Genomic DNA, 25,223 nt, shown 5'->3' with positions numbered 1-25,223 from the left:
CCGTTTATCCGTCACTGACGGATGCCCGTTTTGCTGACGGTTGACGAACGACAGAAAAAATAGACGGATTAAGCAGAGACGGAAACCCCTTTATTTAGTCCGCCATCCATCTGCAGTCCGTCATTAGTCTATTTTGCCGCAGGGAGGAAAATAGTGAGTTGTTGTTGCAGATTTGGGTGAGGCCAGCGGGAGAGGTGGGGGCGGGTGCGAATGAATGTTTCGTTAGACTCGCTGACGGACGCCCGTTTAAAAATGGAGGCGGACCGGTCTATAGACGGGTACTATTTGTTCCCCCGGGGAAAAAAGGCGAATGACGGACGACGGAAGCGTACCCACGCTGCAGACGGAAGACGAATAATGGACATTCATTTTTTTGTAAAATGCCCAACTCTGTAAATACTGTATGTATGTATTTATGCAGACCTGGGCATTCCACCTATGTGACAGACTGGTCCGCCTATGACGGATGGCGATTTTGTCGGCGTTAAATGGGAAATGGGATTTTTTTTCCCATTGGAATTACCTTGCTAAATTAAACGGTTCATCTCGAGTTATGGTGATTTGAAAAACGTGTGTCATCTCCGGATGGTGCTAAAAGGCGACTTATTGGGTGGGGGGGGGTTATTTTACTTTTTTTTTAAGTTTGTCGAAGTTGGTGGTCGGAATCACTAACGGAAGCCCGATTAAAATGATAATCGGACCGGCCTATAGGCGATTACTATTTGGTCCAGCCGGACAAAATGGCGGATAAATGGACCGCGATTTTTTAGTAAAATGCCCGGCTCTGGTGTTACACTGTACAAAATGTAGCAGTTGCCTGTATTGTTCATTTCCTAAAGGGAAGATCTATTCATGTTGCACTCTCTGGAATAGTACAGATTTAAACAGTTGATATTTCATTGACATGTAATAAAATCTGTTTCTGTTTACACGATAGACAAGCAATTTGTTTTGCTTATTTTTTTCAAACTGCAGTGGTCTCCCACCACCCAAGATGCGGACCGGCACCGGTCCAAGGGTCCACATTTGGCACTGGGCTGCAATGAGAGAAACTGAGCAATGCATGTTTTTTTTTTTAATTGATCCTCAAGGTCTGAAAGAAGTTTTATTTTGAAAATCAGATGCACCTGCCTGTGCCTCTGCACACGTCATTGAAGTCATTTATGTGATAAGGTCGTAAAAAAGTAAGCCACACACAGTAGACACAGCAGCAGTTTAGTCGAGAGCACATCCTTGCTGCCTGTGTAATATTTCAGATGATGAGTGACACCGTTAGTCTCTAATTTAAGTAAGTGGGCTTGGAAAGCACACGCTCATCCCCTCCATGTGTCTATGTTATAATCTGTTGAGGGACAAGAGGATGATGGATGACCCTTTCATGCCCACTGTGCTTGGAACAATAACATCATCTTAGGTTAAACGACCGACAGGGTCATGTTTGTTGTTGAGTGTGTCACGCACACCTGAAACATAAGATTTGTTGCGCGTGTGTTTACAGTGGTTGCCCTCAACATGGCCTCTCTGTGTGTAGAGGCGCTGTGAGGGCTCCTGTTTTTATACGTCCACTCTCTGAGAACTTCTTGATAAAAGAGAAGGAAATCGTGTGTGGGGGGGTGCGCGCGTATGTGGAATGTTCTGGACGCCACTGCCAAGTCCCTGCAACACCCCTGAATGCCCCCGTCTCGCTTTTGTACAAAGCACATGTTCTTTACCGTTTCATGATCCATGATGAATAAGTAATAAATTCAAGTGCAATGCATTGTGGGCAAAGTGCATGAATGCATAAGCAAGACAAGCTGTCATACATCAGACAGTACTTATTGCAATTTTGAAGCAGAGACGGACGGCTTCAATCCGTACAGGCACCAAAGATGGACATGACTTGAGGTTTTGATGAGCTGTGCACGAGTTCAGCTAAATGCCGAGGACGCCATCCTCTTAACAAAGATGATGCAGCTCCTTCCCACAAAGCTTGCATGAGCAACATGTGAACCAGGCCACAGGTTAGAGTGAGAAATGTGAAAACGTCAGTTCACCGTGCACAAGGACCTCCTGTAATAATGTTGAATGTTGTTCCATGACGTAGCAGCGATCTTCCAAGTGCACATTTCATTTACTAGTTTTCTGCCCGAGCTGGCTGCTGGGAAGTAAATGCCGGGGCAAGGGGTACAACGTTTGGTGTGGCACCATTTCAATCTCAATTATTGTATTCTTCACGGCTTTCATGTGTATTCATTTTTCATTGAGAATATAAAGGATTTTTTCCCAATCTATGTTGTTACTTTGAGCCCCAGTCTTTACTCCATCTTTGCAATCATGTTGAATTTGAATGTCTTTAGATGCCAAGTCATCTACATGTACTCTTTTCAGAAGCTGGTGTAGATTGATCGGGATTTAAACAAATGTATGTTGTGTGCACTCTTACTTTGTCATCTTACACATTTTATTTCAAAACTGTTTGAGCTAGATATATGTCTGCCTGTGCGTTGCACAATATTTTGTTCTGGATTCCAATCATTTGGCCATGTTGTCTGTAAAAATGTAATGAGTGACATCAACTCCAAATAGCATTGTTCCAATTATGGTGTTTATCAGCTACACCATTTCACAATCCTAATTTAATGACAGTATGTGCAGTCTGTAGTCCCGCCATTACTATTAATTGTCATAAATAACATATTCAGTAGCAATAGCAGTACTATGAACAGTTGAACTGAAGGTAACTGGGTGTCTTTGAGGGTAAAGAAAGCTCACATGATTCCAGAAAGCTTCTTAACTCCAATGAGGAAGTTCGGTTACCTTTGATCCAACCACAGATTGTGGGTGAAAAAAACACAAGATGCTGCCCATTTTGAATCAAGGACACATTTTCAGATCCAATTTGTAGCGCAGGATGAGGAGTATTGATTAGTTAATACAATGTGTATAAATAAACCCACACTCCTTATAATGCTATGATTGGAGTTCCTGCGATTTCATTGCTTTCTAGCACAAAAAGAATTCGGTTTTATTATGAATCAACACAACTTTCCCAGAAATAAATCTGAAAATTATTGACATTCCATCATTCTTCTTACATGACAACATCATCTTATAGTGAGACTCTTAAGGCTTTTTTTTTTAAACAAGGCCATCAGAATGTTGACTGGAATTGGGAACCTTGAATCCATTGAGCGTGTGTGTGTGTGTGTGTGTGTATGTCAGGGAGCTCAGAGATTTGCAGGAAGTTTGGAAGTGTTTTTGTTTTTCGAAAGAAGGAAACTTGAAATGATCCAACCGGGTCAATGAGGGATCCTTATACCTGCTTTTCAAATGTAGTACTTTACTCTCTTTCCCTATGTACATTAAAGTCTGTTTGGATAACGTGGGTGTTCAGTACTTGTTTAAAAATGTATCATTCTGAGAGTTAAACAACGGAAGAATACTAGAGGGAAACGTAGTCGAAAGTTCAACTTCTAAATTGCTCTAATTTAAAAAAAATTACTATAAGAAATATAGGGCTTGAACATCCTTAAGTGCCTTCCATGAAGAAAATGATGGTCCTCACCCTTTTAAGGCATCTGACAAACATGTAATGGGAGGGAACAGGAAGCTACTGGCAGACTAATACTGTCGTAGAGTGGCATAAATTGAAAACAGAGATGAATATAATTTAAAGTGTGTTCTTAATCTGTGATTGGCTGGCAACCCGCCTCTCCCAAAATCAGCTGAGATAGGCTTCAGCTCACCTGCCACCCTAATGAAGACAAGAGCTATAGGACTGATAAATAAATGAACAAATGTCTGTCGGCCGGCAGCGTGAGGACACATCTTGAGCTTTGTGCATGCAATGTCAGTATGCACTGTTTAAGAAATTGTATATTCAGAACAGGTTGTGGGGAACAAATCTGCATAAGAATGTGCTTGTCGGCAAGCTCCTCTGGTCATTTTAATGCAAGTAATCAGCCATTATGCTTTTATGCTGTTAATATTATCATCGGCTTGGTAAAATTAATCTGCATGTGTAATTGGTCTTTAATTAATTATACTGGTTATACCATACAGAGTAGCCACACACGTTTCTATGTTGCAAAGTTCAATTTCTGGTTACATTGTTATCACACTGTTCTTTGCCATCACTGCTACCTTCGTGACTCCACTGTATAATATTGGCTGAAATACTACAACTGGACAGCAGCAAACTAATAAGATATATTAAGGGCTTAGTTTTAATTACTTTTGATACATTTTTAACTCTGCTATTAAATCGTTGCATACAGGCAGACAAGTGGAAAGGAAATATAAAAATTTTATTGTCCTGCAATAATGAAATATGAACAATAATTAAATATGAACATTTACAGTGTATGCGTAGTTAAAACAAAAGGGGGGCTTTTTTAAAAGCAAATTAAAATTGACTTAATAAAAAATAATTTTCAACACACTAGGAAAGCATTTCAAAGTAAAACGTGGAAATGTTGAAGTAGGCACTCCAAATCATCTTCCTTTCTTCAAGGTCTTCTCCAGCACCCAGTCAATGACCTATGTTAACGCAACATGTGAGTTGAAGAGGATTTCATGAGTTCATGTGTGGAAGGGAACATTGATGCGTGCTGATGTTACCTGTTTAGCATTGCTGCCAGCTGCCTTCTTCATCTCATCATGCAGACCACGAGATGTCTTCAGATCCTGAGAACAAACATTTCCACCCTTTTTCTTTTTATCGAGCTAAGTGAACATTTGAAGTCAAAGCTCAAAAGTTTCAAAGAGCTTCTTCTAAAACCTACAAAAACAAATGCACTCTAAAGTACAAAAATAATGTTTTTTTTAAAGCTTTATTATTTTTAAATCAATGTTCTGAAAATGTTAAATGCCCTTACCACTTATAAATAATAGTGTTCACTTTTGCCTAGGTCGACAAGTTAGACAAACATTGTTATAGCATAAGTGGCAGAAGCCAATGTTACCCCTGTTAGCTAACACTAATCTGTGCTAACATTGCAGCTCTGCTTGCCTATACTGTTGACAAGATTGTGCTTTGGCCATGTGAAAGTGATTCTTTGGCCAGCCTTGGTGTCAAGTCAGTGGCTGAAAAACCTGATGAAGTCTGTTATTATGTCATAACATGGGGGTGGAGGTAAAGAACATCGTGCTCCCGCAAACATTTTTCAAAATTAGGCAGATACCCAATGATTTACTTGGTTGTTTAATTTCAGACTTAATGGAGGTTCAGGCACTCAAGAGACCGAACTACTTGTATATAAACATTAAAAGTCCATTCCCATTATGTGTCCCCTTTAAAAGGTGAGCTCAAAATAAATAAAGAATACATATTGGGTAGAGAAGCAAGGGAGGTTTAGTCAAACTGTTCCCACTGAAGTTTATTTGTTGCACAAATTTGTAACCAAAAACAACATATGGTGGACACTGCAGTCCTGGCGGGAGGTAAACAAATGACTAAAAGAGAGTTCAGAGTGAACGAATGGCCAGTGCTGAGTGTGTGTGGGCACCAACCTTGAGAAAGAATTTGGAGATATCAAACAGTCTCTTGCTGCAAGCCTCAAAGCATTTATGCTCGGCGCTGATCCCGTGCTGTTTGAGTGTTTTAACGACTACCTCCTGCAGCATCTGAGGGCAACAAAGGACACGCACATTCTCATGGACACAATACTAAAACCTTAAATCTACTTGTGTTAATTCCCTTTTCGCCAAACGTCGACGCACTTCACGCAAACTCATTTTGGCAAGGCTTCCTTCTCAAAGAATGGATGTCAAAACGTCACGACTTTGAAGAAGAAGGGCCTTACTGTCTTTAAAACGATTGCGTAAGCTCTCAGGTGAAAGGCACACAGTTTTACTGAAAGAGTTGACAGCACACACTCGGAAGTAAATGGAGCCACCTTCACTCTTTCGACAGCAGCCGATCGGAATAAACGACATAAATTACACTGAGGGATCATCGGTGCCTTTCACTTCCACTTAGGAGACTGTTTTTAATCTCTGTCCTGAATTAACTGCTGCCGTTATTCCTGAATTGCGTCGACCGTTTTTGTACACGTGTGGACGCCTGCAGATTAGTATTGCTGACTGCACACATCTCCTGTTAGCATAATGTTCACAGATCAGAACACATCAAGGTCGGGATTCAGCCTGCGACGTGTGTGCAGGTAATAAAGTGAGTGCATAGTCGTGCGTCATTTCCATGTGTGTGCATGGGCATGCCGTAAATAATCTGTAACCACAGCAAGTGATAACATCGCAAACATACGTCATTTATTTTTGCTAAACCTATTATACGATTCTCATTTGTTGGATGGACTGTGGGTGAATTTGTTGTTGGCCTCCAGTGTGTGAGCTGGTGTGTGTGTGTTAGTAAATGGTACACTTGATTTAAGGCTTTTTATTCATGAAAGTTTTCAGGGGGTCCGCATAATGTTTACAATTTTTCTTTGACTGAATTTACTACACAGAAGTTGTTATAATATTTGTAAAATTGTTGATAATGTTTCTCTTTCTTCTGCAGATTTTAAAAGCAACCGCTTTAAAAGAAAATGACTCACGAAGAGTTAGGTAAAAATAACAATGTAGTGAGTAATGAAGGTAAATGGTATTTATTTTTTAACACCACACACTCAAACTCACCCTATTGTGTTTCTGGGAACGCGATTCCTTGGCATTGTTTTTGTATGTCAGCCTGTGATCAGTCTTGTGCTCCTGCGTTTCATGCTTGTCAGCTGAAGACTGGTTCAGCAAACCTGGGAAGAAACCAAAGAAAATCATAAAGCTATGTAACTTTCTACAGAGAGAGATACAATAAAACACTGTGTAAAGAAGTACCTTGACTTAACAGTGCCCCAATTTACAAGTTTTTCAAGTTACGAGGCTCGGTCGTTTTTTTTGCTTTGATTGCGAGACAAAGGTAAGGTAGAAGTAAGATTTAAATAATCTGCCACTCAAGTGAAAGGAAAAAAAAAGTACTATAACACAGTGGGCAATGAGGTTTATTAATCAAGACAAAGTGTCAAACACATAAATACAAAATGAGAACACTCGCAAGGACTCCAGCCCCTGACATCACTCACTAAGCCACAACCCTAAAAGGCACACATCACAACACACCACATCCAAGACACAAAAATAGAAACCCCACTAAAGTACAGTAATATAAATACCGGTATTGTGCTTTATTATGTTTTTATACAATAAAGTGCTATTTTTCTTTATCAAAAGCATGTAACAAATAATTGTGGTGGTTTTGTGGGGGCTGTAACTGAATCGCATTCCAATTCATTTCAAAAGGGAAAATTGACTGGATACACAAGAAAACTGAGTTACGAGCTTGGATATTTTTGGCTGAATTAAACTTGTACGTAATGGGACCAATGTATTGGTAACGGAACAAAAAAACCTCAATACGTATTGCAATATACATTTTACTTATTTAAATTCAGCTTCGACAATGCTCAACTGGCCATTGTGTTGCTACGTTTCTCCAAAATGTGTACAAGTATAAAATGTGTAAAAAATGTTACGTTGTTTGGTTAAGGTTAGGTTGATTTGTCTTTACCAGATGATGTTCTTGGAGCAGAAGAGGAAGAGGAGACCGACTGGGATCTGGGAGGTTGCCGTTGCATAGGGTGTGTCCCATTACTGCCACTGCCCTGAGAACAGACGGAGTCGCTGCTCTCGGACTTGGCTTGCCTACAGTACATCATTCATTTCAATGCTTTCACAGTCAAACTCTGAAATGATTCCACCAACTTGTGCATTAATCCACGCGTCCACCTACCTCTTGCGGGGATAGCCTCCAACATCTGTGTCCCAGGACCTGCGTTTGAGTCGGGCTACATCAGCGTTCTGTAGAGTCTCCCCATCAGGTACACTTCCTGGTTCCGACATCACCGCGGGAGAAGGGGCGGGGCTGCTCGCAAACGGTAGGACACACGGTTCCCTGGAGCAGGTGGTTTGCGTCTCGTAGCGAATGAGTCGGGACTGGAGCCGTACAAAAGCCTGGTCTCGGTCCAAGGAGTGCTGGTTATCCAGGCAGAAGCTATATAAACCCAAAGATAGGAAGACAGCAGACTGTTAAAAAAAAAAAGTGCAATGAAAAGAATCCAATCAACACCTCACAAAGGAATTTGAGATGGTAGATACTTACTCTATGCCGTGGTAATGGGAGGTTGTGGACTTTGTGAAGGACATCTTACTGACACTGCCGGGAGACAAGTCTGGTGACAACTGGAACACATTATGACTGAAGAAAAACAGCACAGAGAAGAGAGTGGAATGAGATGGTCTGTCAGACACAATGAAACATGTTTCCCTCCAAATGGTATTCCAACAAAGGTCACACAGGTTTTACTGAGGCAGACTAATGATCCAAATAAAACCCTCACCGTGGCCGAGCTTCTTCTTAGCAATGAACTATAGTACACAGTGATTTTGTTTGCCTTTTTTCTGTCTGCCAATGAAATGTCTTTTTTTTTTTTTTTTTAAATCATGTTTTCCCTTCCCTCAAATGCCATTCTACATTTTCAGAAAAAGGTGCAAACAGCGCTCATTCAAATGACTTGTCTTACCCTCTAACAAGCGCTAGAGGTTGCAGTTCACTCGTCGGCTTGCCATCAAGTGTGAAGTGTTTTAAAAGTTCTTTGGCGTCCAGTAAGGTAGTGGAACCCTTGGGGCAGTCTTTAGGACCCAGCAGGCTGTCGCTGGAGCCGGAACCTAACAAGCCAAGTCTAAGACACAATACAAAACATTAGTAATTGCAGTTGACTGCATGCTGAATGGTCATACAGTACATTGACTAATTGACAATGCTGTGAACAGATCATTTCGATGCCACAGGCGTGCTTTACCTTCTCCTCTGTCGTCTTTTCTGCAGGTTCTCAATGTTGTGCAGGACGCTCCTCTCGGGCCAAAATGACTGAGCGTGGGGCATCGTGTCTACTGCTGTTATAAAGGAAATAAGTTGGACTTGGTGTAGCAAGTTCACAAGTCAAATCACATTGTCTCTCATCTTACTAATACATTTTAAGTTGCTGTTAGGTTGTTGAGACATCCCTTGACCTTCAGATGAGGTAAAGAACAAAATGAAGGTTTGAAAACCACATGCGCGAGCTGTGCATCTCAGTTAATTTACTACCCATGGAAAGCATTTTGTAACGGCAACAAAAGACATCTGGTGCAATCATAAACAAGCCTACAAGGCTCCTTCCACGTGCAGACCCTATACGGTAAGCTGCACTGTATGATGGATTGCAACGGTTATCGAAACTTTTAGCTCGAGCCAGGTCAAGATGCTTAACCCATGGCAGATGGAACTGAAATCTCAGTGCCCAAAATGTGAGCATTACATTGATTTATGACCACTGCATTTTGTTTGTTTGTGCAATCAGACTGCGTGAGAGATCCAAACAAGGCAGGCAGGCATTCATTCTCTATGGGTACCTCTTGCTATGCCAATAACATACCCATGCGCAATTTTACATGGATAACAACTTAATATAACGTTGCTAACTAGCAAACAGCGATGAACAGATAACATCTTTGGCAGCTGAAATAAAATGCTTATGACATGGCCACTATTTGCCTAATTGTGTACTTGTTTGACTCTAGTATTTCAGATATGTCAAGTGCTTGAGATGCAAGTACAAATGCATTTAAAACAGAATCGATTATTTCCAGCACAAAGTACAGAGAATTATTGCTAATAAATGCATTTGCTGACGTGATCTTACAGACACAGAGCTGTGTAACAATCCATTGGCAAGTCTGAATATGTGCTTTCGGAAACTGCAAGAGTTATAGCGAGTTCTTTGACTGTGACTTTATGCGTTGCCCATGTGCACCGCACTTTTCATATCGATGATCATCTTTGAATTAAATGAATCATTCAAGACTTCTAAAAGGTCAAGCACAGCAAAGAGTATATTCGTATAATCATTACATTTTAGTCAGAGATTTACAAGCACAACAAGTCTATTCATCGTTCCAAACGGTTATTGCAGAAACCCAGGCGAGCAGTTTTGGACTACAGTATGTATGCATCAAACTGTGTCAGTCCAATTGTACCTGAGTGCTTCGTGGCCATGCTGTCACTCAGGGAAGAGGCCCGGGGAAGCGTGGAGTCAGTCATCTTCAAGTATTGCTCCCTAACCATGCTCAGAATGGCCTTCAAGTCATTGGGTGGTATTGAAGAGGATTTTTTTTCCTGTTCTGGACACACAAACAGACTGGCCTTTTGACACTTTGGTGGATATGTTCTCATTGAACAAAGTGGTGTGTTTAATTTACTCAATTTTATTTCATCAAGCGGTTGCATGAAATTAAAGCGTCTGGATACAAATCTATTTTTTAAAGGAGTGAGAGTCTACTGATAAAACGTATCTGGATGCAAGACGAGCTTATTTCATGCAACCATTTGACGAAATGTTTTCAGTGTATAGTCACGTAGCAAAGACATAACAGTCAATGTATGAGCACAAAGTAATGACTTCCACTACTCAACTAGTGTTGCAAAATAAAATAATACTGTACCTCCCAGTATGATTCAATGCAGTTCTATAGTACTGCTTACTATAACGACAACTAACTTTTTTTTTTCATTATTATTAAAATAACTGACAGTAACAAAACTTGCTGTTCTATTTCTATTTTTCTTCTTAACTTTTGCGTCTAGACAGGCACCCTCTTCACTATAATGTGAAATCATTGCGTATATATAGCAATTTTCAATTAGCCCTGTGGTTTGACGGCTCTCCTCGCAGTCTTGTCAAAGTGCAGCCCGAGTTTGTTTCCTCAAGGTTGAAGAACTTCATTTTCTTTTATCTCGCTGTACTCCACTATAGCGTCACTATCTTTGTCTGCTGTGCGTCTGTAAATTAATGATATTGCGAGGCGTCCTATGCACCAGCAAGTGCCTAAAGCAATAACGATGAAGCTGAGCGAGGCCACTGATTGGATGGTGGTGTTAGACCCATTTCACTGGAGCTACTAAAATGCAAAGAAAAAACAATTTCTTTGTCTGTTGAGACAGAACCTCAATCAGCGTAATTTATACCGACATTACTGTATTAGAACATTGTAGTTATCTTGTTTAGCTGTCTTAGTGGCAAACTAGTAGAAAATCATCAACCAATATTTTACTGCAATTTATAACCTTGATAATAAGCAAATTAAATAATGCAGCACACATGTAGAGACAATATTTTGTATCAGTGTGTCTGAGGTGAAGTGCTTCATATGTCTCATTGTGTGCAACGTGCAAGCAAAATTATGATAAGGCATATGATGACAATATTATTGTTAAAACATAAAAAAATGAATGACCTTTGTCATTTGTCACCTTTGTGTGCCATAGTGTACTGTTGTGGTCTCTGGTTTTAATAATGTAATATGCTCAGGATGTACCACATTCCGTACCACTCTGAATCTATTCACATTATTTCTTCATGTCACCAGCTTTACAGAACAAGTACTTACTGAAGTATTCTTTAATTACCAGTGCCTGGACATGGGCCACCTTCCGCTCTCTTCTCAGCAGACCGTCTCCTTGGAGACAAGGCAGAGACTGGATGTCGCTTCTAGTACCTCCTGGAATGGAGAAAGAGCAGTGAATAAAAAAGGCCGGGTGAATGTGTATTACCGGCCCAGCTGGGAATGATCTGTGCAAAGCTTCATTCTCAATTGGGGCAAGGGCTCATAGGACATGTGACCCTGCCTTCAGCTACGCAGTATAAAGTACAGAAAAGCCAAAATTTCAGCAGACAAAAATAAAGACCAATGGCAGTAAAAGACTGCAAAAAAGTAAAAGACATGGTTTTCCACACTAGAGTGTTGGGGAAAAGAACCATCACGTTGGCATTAAGATCACTTGTAGTGAAAACTCTGCTGACTCATGGCAGCACAGTTGGGGCATATTTTTTTAGTACGTATTTCACAGATGTCTTCTGAAGGTTACATAAAATATTAACAATCGTAGAAACTCTCTTGAATATCATATCATATATCAAGAGCAGACAAGGACAGCCATTAAAACAACAGGTGATGCTCGTGGAGAAAGAACCAATGCACACATTAGCGCCTACTACGGCTGAACAATTTTGAAAAAAATAGAATTGTGACTTTTTTTCTCTTTGTCTTGCAATTTAATATGCAATTCATTTTTAGGGTTCGCTTTCCATTGATGTTTTTTTTTTTTTTTCCCCCCCAACAAACAAGCAATAAACAATTCAATTCCTTAAATTGAATACCGGTACATTTTAATTTATCTCATCTCTCAAATAATTCACCCCTACCATATTGTCCTTTCATGGAGCGAAGAATAAAGGAACCACTGGCTTTCATTTTACTGTAAGTCGCAATTGTTGATGTGAACAACTGGGCTCTTGTGAATACTCTTCATACAGCATTACAATACACTATACCTGATGACAGCAGCTTCTGTCCAGGCAGCCCCAAAAATGTTGCCATGGCAGGCACGCCATTAATTTGGCTGTCAGAGTGCAACACCCTAACGGTGCAAACTCCATCCTCAGTACTGTCTGAGCCTTGGACCAACAGGAAATAGTGACCACTCTCTCCCTTGACCTCAACATCAGGTACTGCAAAAGGAAACATAAATATAAGTCAAAACACAGATATTCTTCTGATTGAAGCTTTAATGGTAAGATTTGCCACTGCACTACGATACGACACCCACTAGGGATGTCCCAATACGATCACGTGATAGGAATTTGGGTGCCAATTTCGTGGTTTTCAGTTGTTCGGGGATCAGGGCAAAATGATTGTTTTTCTTCATTTGCTGAAATTTTATTTGTCACACAGTGACCAAATAATCCAAAGCTATAGATATCTTGTCAAATGGAGCAGTAATTGCTTACTTTTATATTACACATTGTTATATTTTTCTATTTGGCGGGTATAACGGTCAGAGTGGCAGTAGAGCCGTACAAGCACGTGTTCACAGCAGTCTCCCTCCGTGCTGCAGCTGTTTGGAGCAACAGGGAGACACAAACGATGTGAAAACACTCAGGTTAAGCCAAAGGATTCTTCCAAAATAGCCTAAATCTGCCTTAGCTGCTATGAAGCTGCCTCATTCAACAGCATAAGAGTTGGGAGAGCAACAGCCCGGTTAGCAATTGTGACACGTAACTTCAAATAGAAGTTTAAGGAGCGTAAATTGTTAGTTCACAAGTAAGCTTATTCACCACTGCATTTAATAAGTTTAATATACACGCTATATATATTTATATTATATAATATATATATTTAACATATACACATTTATGTACCATATATACATGTCTGTATGTACATTTCTATATTAATTTGAGACAACTTTTATATGCGCTCTTTTTAATTTTTTTTTTTTTTTTTTTAAGTATTACCGAGGTATCGGATCGGGACTTGGGCTCAGCATATCTTTAAAACCAGCGATGCGGACTCAGACTCGGGTGTCAAAAAAATGTGATCGGGACATCCCTAAAACCCACTATAATAAGATCATATTTCAATCTTATTTTTTTCCTATCATTTTTTTCTGCACTACGATTTCCACAGGAATACAATCAAGTTGCATCAGTTACATCTTTAATACAGCTTTAGGATTCTTCCAAGAGTGTTTTTGACTAGTCTGCCTCATCCACAGAAGGCTTTATCATCTGTAACAATGTAGCTCCGGTTACCAATTTATTTCTTATATACAAGATATGACTCGTCATTTAATGAGGTATTGAAAGGACTGACTGAGCAAAGACTTGGGTCTCCTGGCTAGAGATTCTTTCCAGCGCTGTGAACTGATTTGGCCTTCTGGCGGCTGTGCGATGGCGGTGATGATGCAGGAAAGGCTGAACAAAGCTCCTACCTGAGCACATAAATATATATTTGATTCACTTACAATGCCTCTGGCAGACAACCTCTCATTGAACAAAATGAATTTGAGCATGACAAGTTCAAAGTTGTGACACGGAAGAAAGCTGAAGTGATCACTACCTTTCCACGCAGTGACTTGAGCTGCTCCAAAAGAAGTTTCGATTTCACTGACTTCCCAGACAGCACTCTTAAGTTTTTTTTTTGTCTCGTTAAGGTGTATAAAATAGAGCAAGACGACTAAGAGTGTGCTGCAGAAGAAGTTGAAATTATTTTTAAATGGTCTTAAAAACAAGTAATGCTATAATTTATGCCGCAAGGCAAAAATATATCTTGTGAACATAAATGACTGTTATTCAGCAAAATGTGATTATATTTAGCCAATTACAAGGCAAACTCAACATTAAGTCTCATAATGAGGAATGTTACGATGATGTTGAGGGGGTGGTGGCAGCGTGGCAGTGTTTGAGAAGTTCAGTCATTGCTCTGGGGCTGGGGTAAACCTCACTTTGTTTTTTTTGCATGAAGGTGCTGATTTACAAGCTCTTTAATGTTTTAAAGGCTTCCTTGATTTGCATACATCTGTATACGGCTTGCATCTAAATCTAAGTGTAACTTATGATAGGTCCTTGAAATTGCAATTGCTCCAGCACAATTATGAACACTAGTGGGGGTCTCAAAGTCTGACTGATTGTATGGAAGCGCGGACTTTAGAAGTGAGGATACAGTTCAAAGTGTGTGCTAGACATCAGGAAGCTGGGCAGGTCTGACAGAGTAACCAGATGAAGCAGGTCTAAAACCGGTGCGTAGTACTGGAAGACCTGCAAACATGAAGAACAACAGTAATGACTTGTCACTTGGAAGCAAATGTTGAATCATTATTTGTCCAGACAACAGATGAGGATATTACATTAACATTATTGTGTCAGTCATTCCGATTCTTATCACGATCATTATGTTCAATTCCACTACTACATGGCCGATCCAACTACCCCCTAAGACTTAAACGTTAAAGTAAATACCACTTTGTTTCAGTTGTTACAGATGAAGAGCAAACAATTAAAATCCTTGTTTTCATTTGTGGACCATTATAACAAATAACTCACATCCTGATTCTGATTGTAGATGCTTATATTCACAAACAAATGATTACATACAGTAACCTTATTTCTTGGGGGCCGTGAGTGGGTGCATTTAAGCTAATCACAGTTACTGTTTTTTTTGTTTTTTTCATGGTCTTCATTTAAATCCGATCAAATTGAATGATACAGTAAACACGATTTAGTCTTAAACAAACACCTCCAATGTAATCATCTGAAAAGAATTAAAGCCCAAATTACCAAGTAGTGTTTATTTTCAGCAATGTTCAGTGAGTGTTCTTTCTAAAAAGTCACTCAGACTGCTGCCAAAGGTCAAGTCTGCAGTTTGGCTTCACACTGATGTGCCAAAGCAATTATTTAAACATTCCACTGAATATTAGGCACACAATACGTTTGTGATGGCTGCTTCTTATTACAAAAATGATATTTATTTCCCCACTTAGTTGTAGCAAACATATGTTTCTATAGCTGTACTTGTGCCATTATATTCAATTTGTCTGTAACTATCATACATTTTGACACGTCTGTACCATTTGAATTGCTATTGTGGTAAAGTCCAGCACCAAAAATATCTTGCCTCATAATGCTAATTTATTGGTTGACGGTGGGTGATGTGATCCCTCATTACTGCTGCTCGAATTGCTATCATAAAACTGCTTCACAAGTGTTGGAGAGAATATTTGTATTTCTTATGAATGTCTCACCGAATAAACTTGTTTGGCTTTTCCATAGCTCATCAGTGTGACCACCATGTCTACTGCGGTCAAACACATTGGTGAGTGAAGAGTCACAATTGTGATGCAGTCACTGCAAGCATATAGTTTGCACAACAGCGCTGGGACAGTTTTGCTATCCCTCACTATTTTTGGTTTATTCGTGTGCCAAGATGATCCCCACCATCTGCCTCTCCGAGCTATCATCCGATTGCTCGCTCTCACTGTCTAATGCACAGGCACACACACACCCCCACACTCTGTTATGGACCCCATACTAACCATAACTTTGTGTGCAGTGCACACACCTTGGTTTTTATTGGTATGGCTATTAATCTACATCAGAAAGCTCATTATAATGCAGCGCTCTACCAACTGTTATTAAAGACCTTGTCTCACATCGAGTGTTCTCTCTAAATACATTCACAGCTTTCACACTGTGCACTATACACCTTTTAAACAAACACCGGGGGTTTGTGCCAGAAATTCACACCGCTATCATTATTTGCTTGAACAGTGGGCTGTGGGCTTTATTGTTCGTGCTCTTACAGGGCACAAAGCGGCAGTGACGTCACCCATTTTAGCAATCTGGGTAACACTAGCAAATCATGAAGTAAGGGAATGGGAAATTATTTTAACCAGACTTTTTGGTAAAATGGTTTTGTGTTAAACAAACTAAATCATTTTCCATTGGAAGTTATGTCTTTAACTGTCATGCTAAGTAAAACCATTCATCCTTCAAAGACGCCTGACAGACGTGCCCTTACGTGACAGTGACAGAAATAAGCTGCTGTTTATTTTCACCCTCATCAATTGCTATTTTGGTTTTCCGTTACGCATTATTTACATTAGAATTTTCTTGTGGATACAACTGTTATTTAATTAATACACCTTAAAGCGGAAATCAACCCAAACATACTTTTTTCAAGAATATGTTCCCAGCAGGCCCATGAGTTGAAGCACGGCATTCTGATTAATATTGAGTTTGTGGAATATGAGTTAAGCAGCAAAATTCAGCTCTTTTGGCCATTTTGTCACTTCTGTCGACTGGAAATGACACCACAACTGCCCAGGGCTCAGGAAATGACCAATCATGGCTCAGCTTCAGAAAACAGGTCAGCCGTGATTGGTTGTTACCTGAGCCCTGCGCAGTTGTGATGTCATTTTCAGTCAACAGAAGTGACAAAATGGCCGCCCCAGACATGGCTAAAAACGGGTGGATTAACTCTTATTCCACAAACGCAATATTTATCAAAAAATATGTGTGGGTTGACTTCCCCTTTAGGTTACATTTCAGTGTCTAGTCTTGAGAAATTTGCACGAAATCACGCACAATGATGATGATGAGAAGTTGAAAACTCCAAGTTGTCCTTTGAGGTATATTTTCAGAATTTTAAAGATTTTAGTTGACAATTTTTGGAGGGGCTTTTGACTTTAAAAGGTTCCTCCGTGATGAAGTTCCTCAACAAGAGTGAATGAAGCTTGAAAAGGCAGTTGTAAGAAATCACCTCAGAGTGTAGTTTGTGGTCTGCAGTAAAGCGTGGCTCGTCCATGAGATTGGTTTTATATACTGGAGTGCGCAGAGAAAAGCCATTGAAACGAAGCTCTGACACATGCTGAATGAAAACAACAATAAACAGAGAAAATATCAGATGTGGTAGCAGTGGCAGCAGGTGATCAACTCATACGTAGTCTCTCAGGCTGAAATAGGGATAAAAGTCAAAAACTGTCTTAGTGTAATATTGCATTGCACTTCTTAGAAGCAACCAGTAGTCTCAGATTGAAGCCCAACTAATATAAATGGTGGTCATGGGAATGGAAAAAAGACACAAAGCTGAATGTGAAACAATTTTTTAGCTAAAAAACAAACAAACAAACAAACAAAAAAAAAAGGTTGCTGTACGTCCCTGGTGCTGGGTGGAATCCTGGTCCCTCCAAAATCGTCAGTTTTCAGGAAACCCCAAAAACGTGACATTTTTTTTCAACTATTATCATTGCTTCGTCAAAGACAACAAGCCATTTTAATCATTTTCAATTGGTCAATAAAAATAAAATAAAATAAAAAATAAGGCAGAGGCGTTGACTGACTAATAGTACAAATTTGAGAAAAAAATATGCAATTGACTAAATCGGGACATAGGAGGTTTCGGCCCGATTGTATGCAGCAATATGCTTATCAGACAAACAGGTGAAAAATGAATGTGATGCCTCACGATTTGAAGCTGGTCAGGTTAAAAACAGTACATACAGACTGAAAATAATATTGCATCATCGTTTTTGTAGCGAACATTTGCGAGTGTTTGTGGAGGTAGCAAATGTTGCGTTCTCATCAGGGTTCGTTGTAGGCTGCAAACGTTCGCCAAACATTCTCCGGACATGAACCCTGATGAATCCTGACGTGAACACGCCTTCGCTACCTTCGCCAACACTCGTAAACGATTGCATCTCAGTGGGATACAGTGGGCTTTAGTGTTGCAAATCGAAATGTATCTGTTTATTGTCTTGTTAAAAATCATTGTTGATAATTAAATCAATGCCGTCAATTACTAATAAAGTTAAATGTAGCTCTAAAGTGGGTATCAAACTGGTAGCACTTTGCATTAATCAGTACTCAAGAAGTAGCTCTCAGTTTCAATAAGGTTGAAGACCCCTGAAATAGATGTTATGCTGTTAGAAATGCATATAGGTCAAGCTCCCACGTTTAAAAATTAAAAATAAACTAACTGCAGACAGTCAATATACCGTACATGTAAACAGCAACATTTGGGATTGCTGACATGGTGGACATTACTGGCTAATGATAGCATTTAATACGCACTTGGTGGAGCTTCACTTAGCAACATACTTCAGTTAGCAAGCTGACTGTACTATCTAACAAATATGTTTTGAATTTCTCAAAGGTTTTATATCAATTGATAATTCACTTTGACAGCGAGGGCAAGTTAACTTGACAAGGTTCAACTGCAACACATAATATGATGAAACGATCTGCAATGATTCACTGTTTCAACCTCCATTGAATAATGACCAAAAGCTGGTCGTGTTGTCACTGCAAAATTCAGAGGGTCAGGGTTTAGCCTAGTGTGGGCAACAATTTCAGGGACGCATGCAAAATGTTGAATATGATTAGGAAAATTGAATATGCATGATCAAAGTGACATATTTCATCAAATATCTTGTGGTGTAAAAAAATATTTTGCATTATTTAAAGCTTTATTATACACAAGGGAGTTAGAATGGCAGTGCGTATAGGACATGCCAAAATCACATACCAATGACACTGTTATAAGAGCTGAAAATAAAACAAAATATTTTTTTCTTCAAATATTGTGGAAAAGTATGCTTTCTGAAGTCAACAACTCTCAACTCATTCCTCTCTTTAGATTATTAATGAAGGAAATATCTTTTATGCAAATCCATCAACTGACTGAACTATTAATTGCTGCTAGTTTCCAAATGAAATCACATACGTTCCGTTGCTGCAAAAGTACAACGCACACACGCCTAGAGTGCACATACACACGGATTGCAGTACGAGGCCCGTTTGCAGGTTTTCACTCGCGCGGGAATTCCTTCATCCTGTTCTCTCCCGCTGAGCAGCTTTCACCAACTGCCACCCTAAGCCTGCTCACATCTCCTAGCAGCAGTTTATTGGAAAAGGTCAACGAGAAGCTGTGCTTGCTACATACATGGAAACTACACCATAGCTCAACCAATAAATTGTATTTTATAATAAAAAAATAAAATATATATATATATATATATATATATATATATATGTGTGTGTGTGTGTATGTATGTATATATATATATATATATACATACATACACATATATACATACATACACACATATATATATATGTGTGTGTGTATGTATGTATATATATATATATATATATATTTTTTTTTTTTTTTTTTGAGGCGATGTACACTACTTTTAAGTTAAAGAAACATCACACACTGCTATTTCTCCAACTATTTCATTTTTACCACATTTACCTTTAAATGTGGCACACATTTACAGTAGATCGTGACTTCGCACCATAAACTTTCACAGTTGCAATACATTATTGATTTGGATATTATAATGATAGTGATGAGTTTTGTCAAGTGTCAATTCACACATCATTCAAACAAGCCCATTAAACTACAAATTCTATTTTTCCAAGTTTGTATTTATTCCTAAGAACCCACCATGTCCACACAACCAAAAATTTTAAACTGCATATAAGAAGAATGAGAAGCTTCCTGGATAAATTAATTATTTTCAAGGTCCGCCATCATTATGCAATATTGTTTTTTTATTTTCTTTTTTTTAATGTTTTTGTGAGCTTTCCACTTGACCAAATCACCCAAGATGCGATTAAACTCATGTCGGCTCAGTGAGCTGTGCTGTCCAGAGTGCATAGCAGTAAGACAACAAAGCATTTACTAGATGGTCAGTAAGTTTAAAAAGGATGCAACTCTCTCAAGATCTCCGCAGTGATTGTTCCAGAAATACATGAACAAATACTGCATGCATTGCAAACACATCTCATAACAACAGGATGATTTCCCACATTATGTTAAGTTACTTGCTTTACCGCATTTTCTGTGTGATTACTGGAGAGCAACACTCTAGCAATGTCCAGAAAACAAAACAATTTCCTGCATGATAAACATACTTCATCCGTTTATACCCTGAGGCCAAATAGTGATGAAGGTCAGAAAAATACATATGTGCAAAAAAAAATGCAAACTGCATGCAATCCATCATTACCTTCTTCTCTCGAACAACCAAGCCCCCTCTCCAAAGTTCACTTGCATTGATACAGCTGGTTAATTCAGAAGACTCAAATAGACCAGCACTCAGGTACGATGCAGTTTTTTGCCACCTGAGAGAAAGATTATATGATCAACATTTACTTTATGCCATTCGATTTTATTCCATATAATCAAAGATAAAAGTTCAAGAGAAGATCAAATCAAGCATAATATACGGTACAACTGAGTAGTATTTCAGCCATCCATCTTGACACCTGCTCGTGTTCACGCCTCTAATGCCCCCTAGCGGTACGAAGACAGTAACACAAATTCTCACCCTGTCATATGCTGAGTGATGACAGTGATCTTGGCAGAGTGCCAGCAGCTCATGTGTCTAAGGGCCCCCAGCAGCGGTAGCAGGATGTTTAAGGCAGGACACTCCTCAGCACAGCCAAACACCAGGACATCTACCAATGCTTTACCTGAGGGGAGGGGTCGAGCAGAAAAAAATTAAATGGATCTACAGTACATATTTGACAGTATTAAAGGACCTAAAAAAGGACATACTGTTACCTCACAAAAAAACCCAAATGAAATAAATGATTTAATATGGATTGCTTAACTGTACCTGGAGGGGGAAGTTTGTCTGACAACGCGTGCACTCCTTCTGCAGCCTCCTCGAGCAACCTATTAAATAAAAACCAAACAGGATAAGCTCTTTCACTGACGATTTTCTTTCTAATAACGCCACACATGGGTAACAGCTGTATGAAGTGAATGATGAGTGCATTCGCACTAATGTTACTTTGCAAAATAAAATGCTAACCGGGTTTGCAGCATTTACAGCATTGCCACTTCTTCTGAAAGGCCCTCAAAGGTATACTGTATTTGAATGCTATCTGTAGATGCCACATTATATACACAACTAACAAAAATTCATCTTTTGGGTGAAATTTCAGGATGCACCTAAATGCAATATAACCTTGCCAGGTCAACTTAATTTGTCCTTCTCTAAATTTTTGAACGCACATGTGCAACTGTTCAATGTTTCATCACTTTTTACACAAATTGCTGGTCTCTAACAAAAAGGTGAAATGGAAAAAAAAAAATCACAAAACGTTTTTGATCCATTCGGTCAGTACTTTTCCAAAGACGTCTACTTCTATGCGTTTCTGAGACTTTCAGTCACTTTGTATCCATGTTTCAACTTGCTGATGACACTAAGTGACACTCTAAGCTCAGTGGCCACTTTCCTCTGAAAATATCCTTTTTGAAGCCTCGCAAGAGCATGTTACTGAAGATCAATTGTCTTGGTCTCATGCTGTCAAAATGTGAACAGCATGCCGATGAGAACAGATTAACTACACATTCTAACTGAACCAGGAAACGTAGTGGTCCATTCATGGACCCAGCACCTATTTTTTCTATGGAACCTATTCTCAGCAATTTACTGAAAAACATACCTATTTGTGGTTTTTGTGCTCTTTCTGAAACATGCCACAATATGCCGCCAAGACCCCGTTTTTTGTACTTGAATTTGTGCGTATTCTGCGGACAAATTTAGAACAGCCTCAGACCATTCATGCGCACGCGCAAATAATGATCAGCTCCTGAAAAAAATGCACACATAATTTACTCAAGATGGGCAAAGTATTGACTAATACTAATTTAAATTTTAACAGTAATAACCTAAATTGAGAAATTGCTAATGAGTAGACTAATGTCATAAATAATTGTGAAGGACACTTCCCGTATCTTTCACCCTCATGCCATTCAAGTGCGAGTATATGTGATTACTGTACGAATGAATCCGCCACTGTCAGTGTCCACAGTTGTCACTCAACAAGTGACAGCAGTACGCTGACCGCGTACCCAGAAAAGCTAGCGAACCGCTGGCATTTCCTGGTTAATCTAAGGCTTTCAAATTTTTGTATTGATCATGTACACATGCATACTACAAAAGAGCATTTTCTGACATTTCCAGTTGACAAATTACCATCCATAAGATCCTACACGTCGCTGCTGGCTTGCTTGTGATGTAACACCGACCGGCATGGATTTCAGCAACTTCAAATGCCTCTGCTATGCTATACTTATTCCTTATATCATCTAGTTCAACAACTTGTAAGGTATTTATTGACCGGATAAAAAAGTGAATAATTAATTAATTTTGCTTAATAAATTTTTTCCATACGTGTTTTGTGTACAGCATTCTCCAATTTAAGTTGGACTCATTAAAAATTATTTACATCTTTATTATATGTAGTCAAATTCTGTGTTTCTGCAAGCTGAAAATAGAATGAAGATTGAATGTTTTGGGGCCATCTCTTGCACCAGTTTTTTGTTTAATGCTCAGATCAGTAAATGTTGTCTATTTGAAACATAGGCAACAACTTCTAAACTTGACAAAACCGATCAAATATTGCAACAACTGCAGAGAAAATCAAATCTCACTCAGTCAGAGTTGCTTCATCACACTTTTGAACCGATCCTTCCTGAAGACTCAAGGAATCAGCACACAGCTCCAATGTAGTTTGCTTCTCCTCTTCACTGTTTGCTCTCTGGTGGACTGCCCCCACCTCTTCCCAGTCTGAGCTGCAAAACTACAACACATGTATATATAGGTACAGTATGTTTATTTTCACCTTTCATTCAATAAAGTGTTACCTTAATTGTGTTTAAGTTAGCTACATTTTTAAAAATTGTATTCATGAATCTTTGGCATTGTGTATTTTTACCAGTATCATGACTCACTCGTGTCGGATGAATTATTATTACATTATTTTTTCTTCTGTCCAGAGGCTATGCCATTTCTTGCATCAGAAAATATAACAAGCTCAAACAGAAACTGTGTTTTGGGGGACGTCAATTCCAAAATTCTACCTGCATTTCGCCGTGACATGCCTGAACAGCAAAGTACCACCTCTGAACTGAAGGGCTTCCACTGAGAGAAGACGCTACAAAGAAGAGGAAGTCAATTTTACAGTAACAACATGATGCTTTTATGAGTGAGACCTCATATAGATAGATAGATAGATAGATAGATAGATAGATAGATAGATAGATAGATAGATAGATAGATAGATAGATAGATAGATAGATAGATAGATAGATACATGGATAGATGTCATAACGCACCTGGGAGCACAGAGATTCCTCTGGCTGTTTGTTGAGAGGAAAATGACAAAATTTGGTCATAAATCTGCTTCAATTGGTCCAGACCTGTGCAAGACAACAATAGGTTTAAACAACCAGCCACCAATACTTGTGAAATCAGTAATACCTAAATTTAGTCCAGTTAAGTATTACCACAGACTGAACCCAGTGATAAAGATATGAAATTAATAACGCTCTGACGTGCCAGTCAGACCTGAACATTGTTCTCTTGGTGATAACAGTACGCTTGGCATTACTGTACAATGTGTGCAAGTGTACCTAATGATATGGACAGTTATTGTATTCATCCCCGTTACTGAAATTAGATGTAACATTCGAAACAACAAAATAGATTCATAATTACACGTTTTCCTCTTGTCTATGAAAAAAATTACAGGTTGCTACGATCTGTTTAGCGTAATCGTCGTTTGGGCAGTCTTTAAAAAGTCAATCTAACGAAGTATTGTCAAGTGTATATGTCCCTTTCGTATTTATTTAGGAACATCTAACGAAATCCACCATGGCCGAAAGGTTAGTAAACGCTGATAGCACGGTAATTTCACACGAGTGAAAACTTACATTTGCACTCCTCCGTTTCTTCGTAATCCGCCTGACAAACCGATAAAACCAACACATACCTGTCCATTTCGTGTTATCTTGCGAATAATAACATAAAAACGCCGCTTGTTTGAAACTATTTACAACAATTTCCGCCCGTCTATCAAATTTCCCACCACTTACTCTTCTTCTGTTTCGTATGTTTGCAAATACGTGCAAGGAAAATACACGACCGCCACCCACTGGACAGAAATAGTATCGGTTTTGTTTTTTTTTAAACTTCCCTTTCCTTTCCTTTTTCACTTTCATATTACAGATGACATTTTATGCCGCTTCTTTCCCTTTTTTTCATAGTGAAGTACCACCAACACTGTGCCCGCTGGCACCATGGTAGCCCCAAGGACCACATGAGTAGCCTACGAGCCTGTTCGAAAAATCACTCAGCAGTGATGGGACACATTGTGATTGTTGGAGGGCATGTTGTAGAAAATGTACACTGGCAGAGATGAGTAGAAATTCAATTAAATGTCGCATATTGATATTTCGGTTCACTAATTCTTGAGCGGAATCTTTATCATGCATGAATGAATATCTTTTTTTTTTTTTAAATATTAACATTATCAAAAGTAATCAGAGCAAATTTGTTACTGGTAATCCTTCGCATTATCAATACCAAAGAAGTAGATCTCAGTTTCAAAAAGGTTTGTGACCGCTGATGTAGATTCACTACATAGTGTAACATGTAAAGTTTTTATTTTTACAATTTTGATAATAGCTTACAAAAATAAATCACAATTTCAATACATGATTAAACATGTCATTATTATAGAAATGACAATGGAGATTCTGAAAAGTGTTTTCCTTTGTTAAATTAATCTATATATGGCACTCACTGTTTGAATTGAACTACTGAATTAGAGAACTACCTTCTTATTTATTGAGATGCACTTTGCGACAAACTTTATGAAATGTTCAGGTAGAATTAAGTGACAGTTTGCAAATACTGCATACACTTTTTTTGACTTTTCCAGCTAAATACATTATTCATTTATTGTGAATAACAATTCAATTACAATTAATGAATGAAACCCCTTGACACA

General features: G+C 38.9%; 1 protein-coding gene across 3 annotated transcripts; it reads right to left on the bottom strand.

Moving 5' to 3' along the window:
- Window positions 1-4,268: 4,268 nt before the first annotated feature.
- mtbp (MDM2 binding protein) lies at window positions 4,269-24,327 on the bottom strand. Of its 3 annotated transcripts, none has more exons than XM_086037951.1 (23): window positions 24,145-24,327; window positions 23,548-23,631; window positions 23,293-23,366; window positions 22,864-23,012; window positions 21,038-21,096; window positions 20,747-20,891; window positions 20,426-20,540; window positions 17,173-17,280; window positions 14,578-14,672; window positions 13,975-14,041; window positions 13,729-13,846; window positions 12,408-12,584; window positions 11,464-11,574; window positions 10,054-10,197; window positions 8,838-8,931; window positions 8,559-8,717; window positions 8,138-8,233; window positions 7,769-8,029; window positions 7,547-7,680; window positions 6,622-6,734; window positions 5,494-5,607; window positions 4,603-4,668; window positions 4,269-4,521 (listed from the first exon to the last, which is right to left on the bottom strand). In XM_086037951.1, exons 1-23 carry the CDS (start codon window positions 24,209-24,211, stop codon window positions 4,477-4,479), a joined length of 2,595 nt encoding a protein of 864 aa, XP_085894077.1. In that variant the 5' UTR covers window positions 24,212-24,327; the 3' UTR covers window positions 4,269-4,476. The 3 variants fall into 3 exon arrangements, with proteins under 3 accessions (XP_085894077.1, XP_085894078.1, XP_085894079.1); XM_086037952.1 differs by having other exon boundaries at window positions 8,838-8,928; XM_086037953.1 differs by lacking the exon at window positions 17,173-17,280.
- Between the last annotated feature and the right edge of the window lie 896 nt (window positions 24,328-25,223).

The sequence above is a fragment of the Filicampus tigris genome, chromosome 8, assembly GCF_054856515.1.
Source record: "Filicampus tigris isolate MCC_2025a chromosome 8, RoL_Ftig_1.0, whole genome shotgun sequence".
NCBI classification, from domain to species: domain Eukaryota; kingdom Metazoa; phylum Chordata; class Actinopteri; order Syngnathiformes; family Syngnathidae; genus Filicampus; species Filicampus tigris.
Note: the sequence above shows the minus strand (reverse complement) of the source record. Positions and strands in the feature narration are given on the sequence as shown.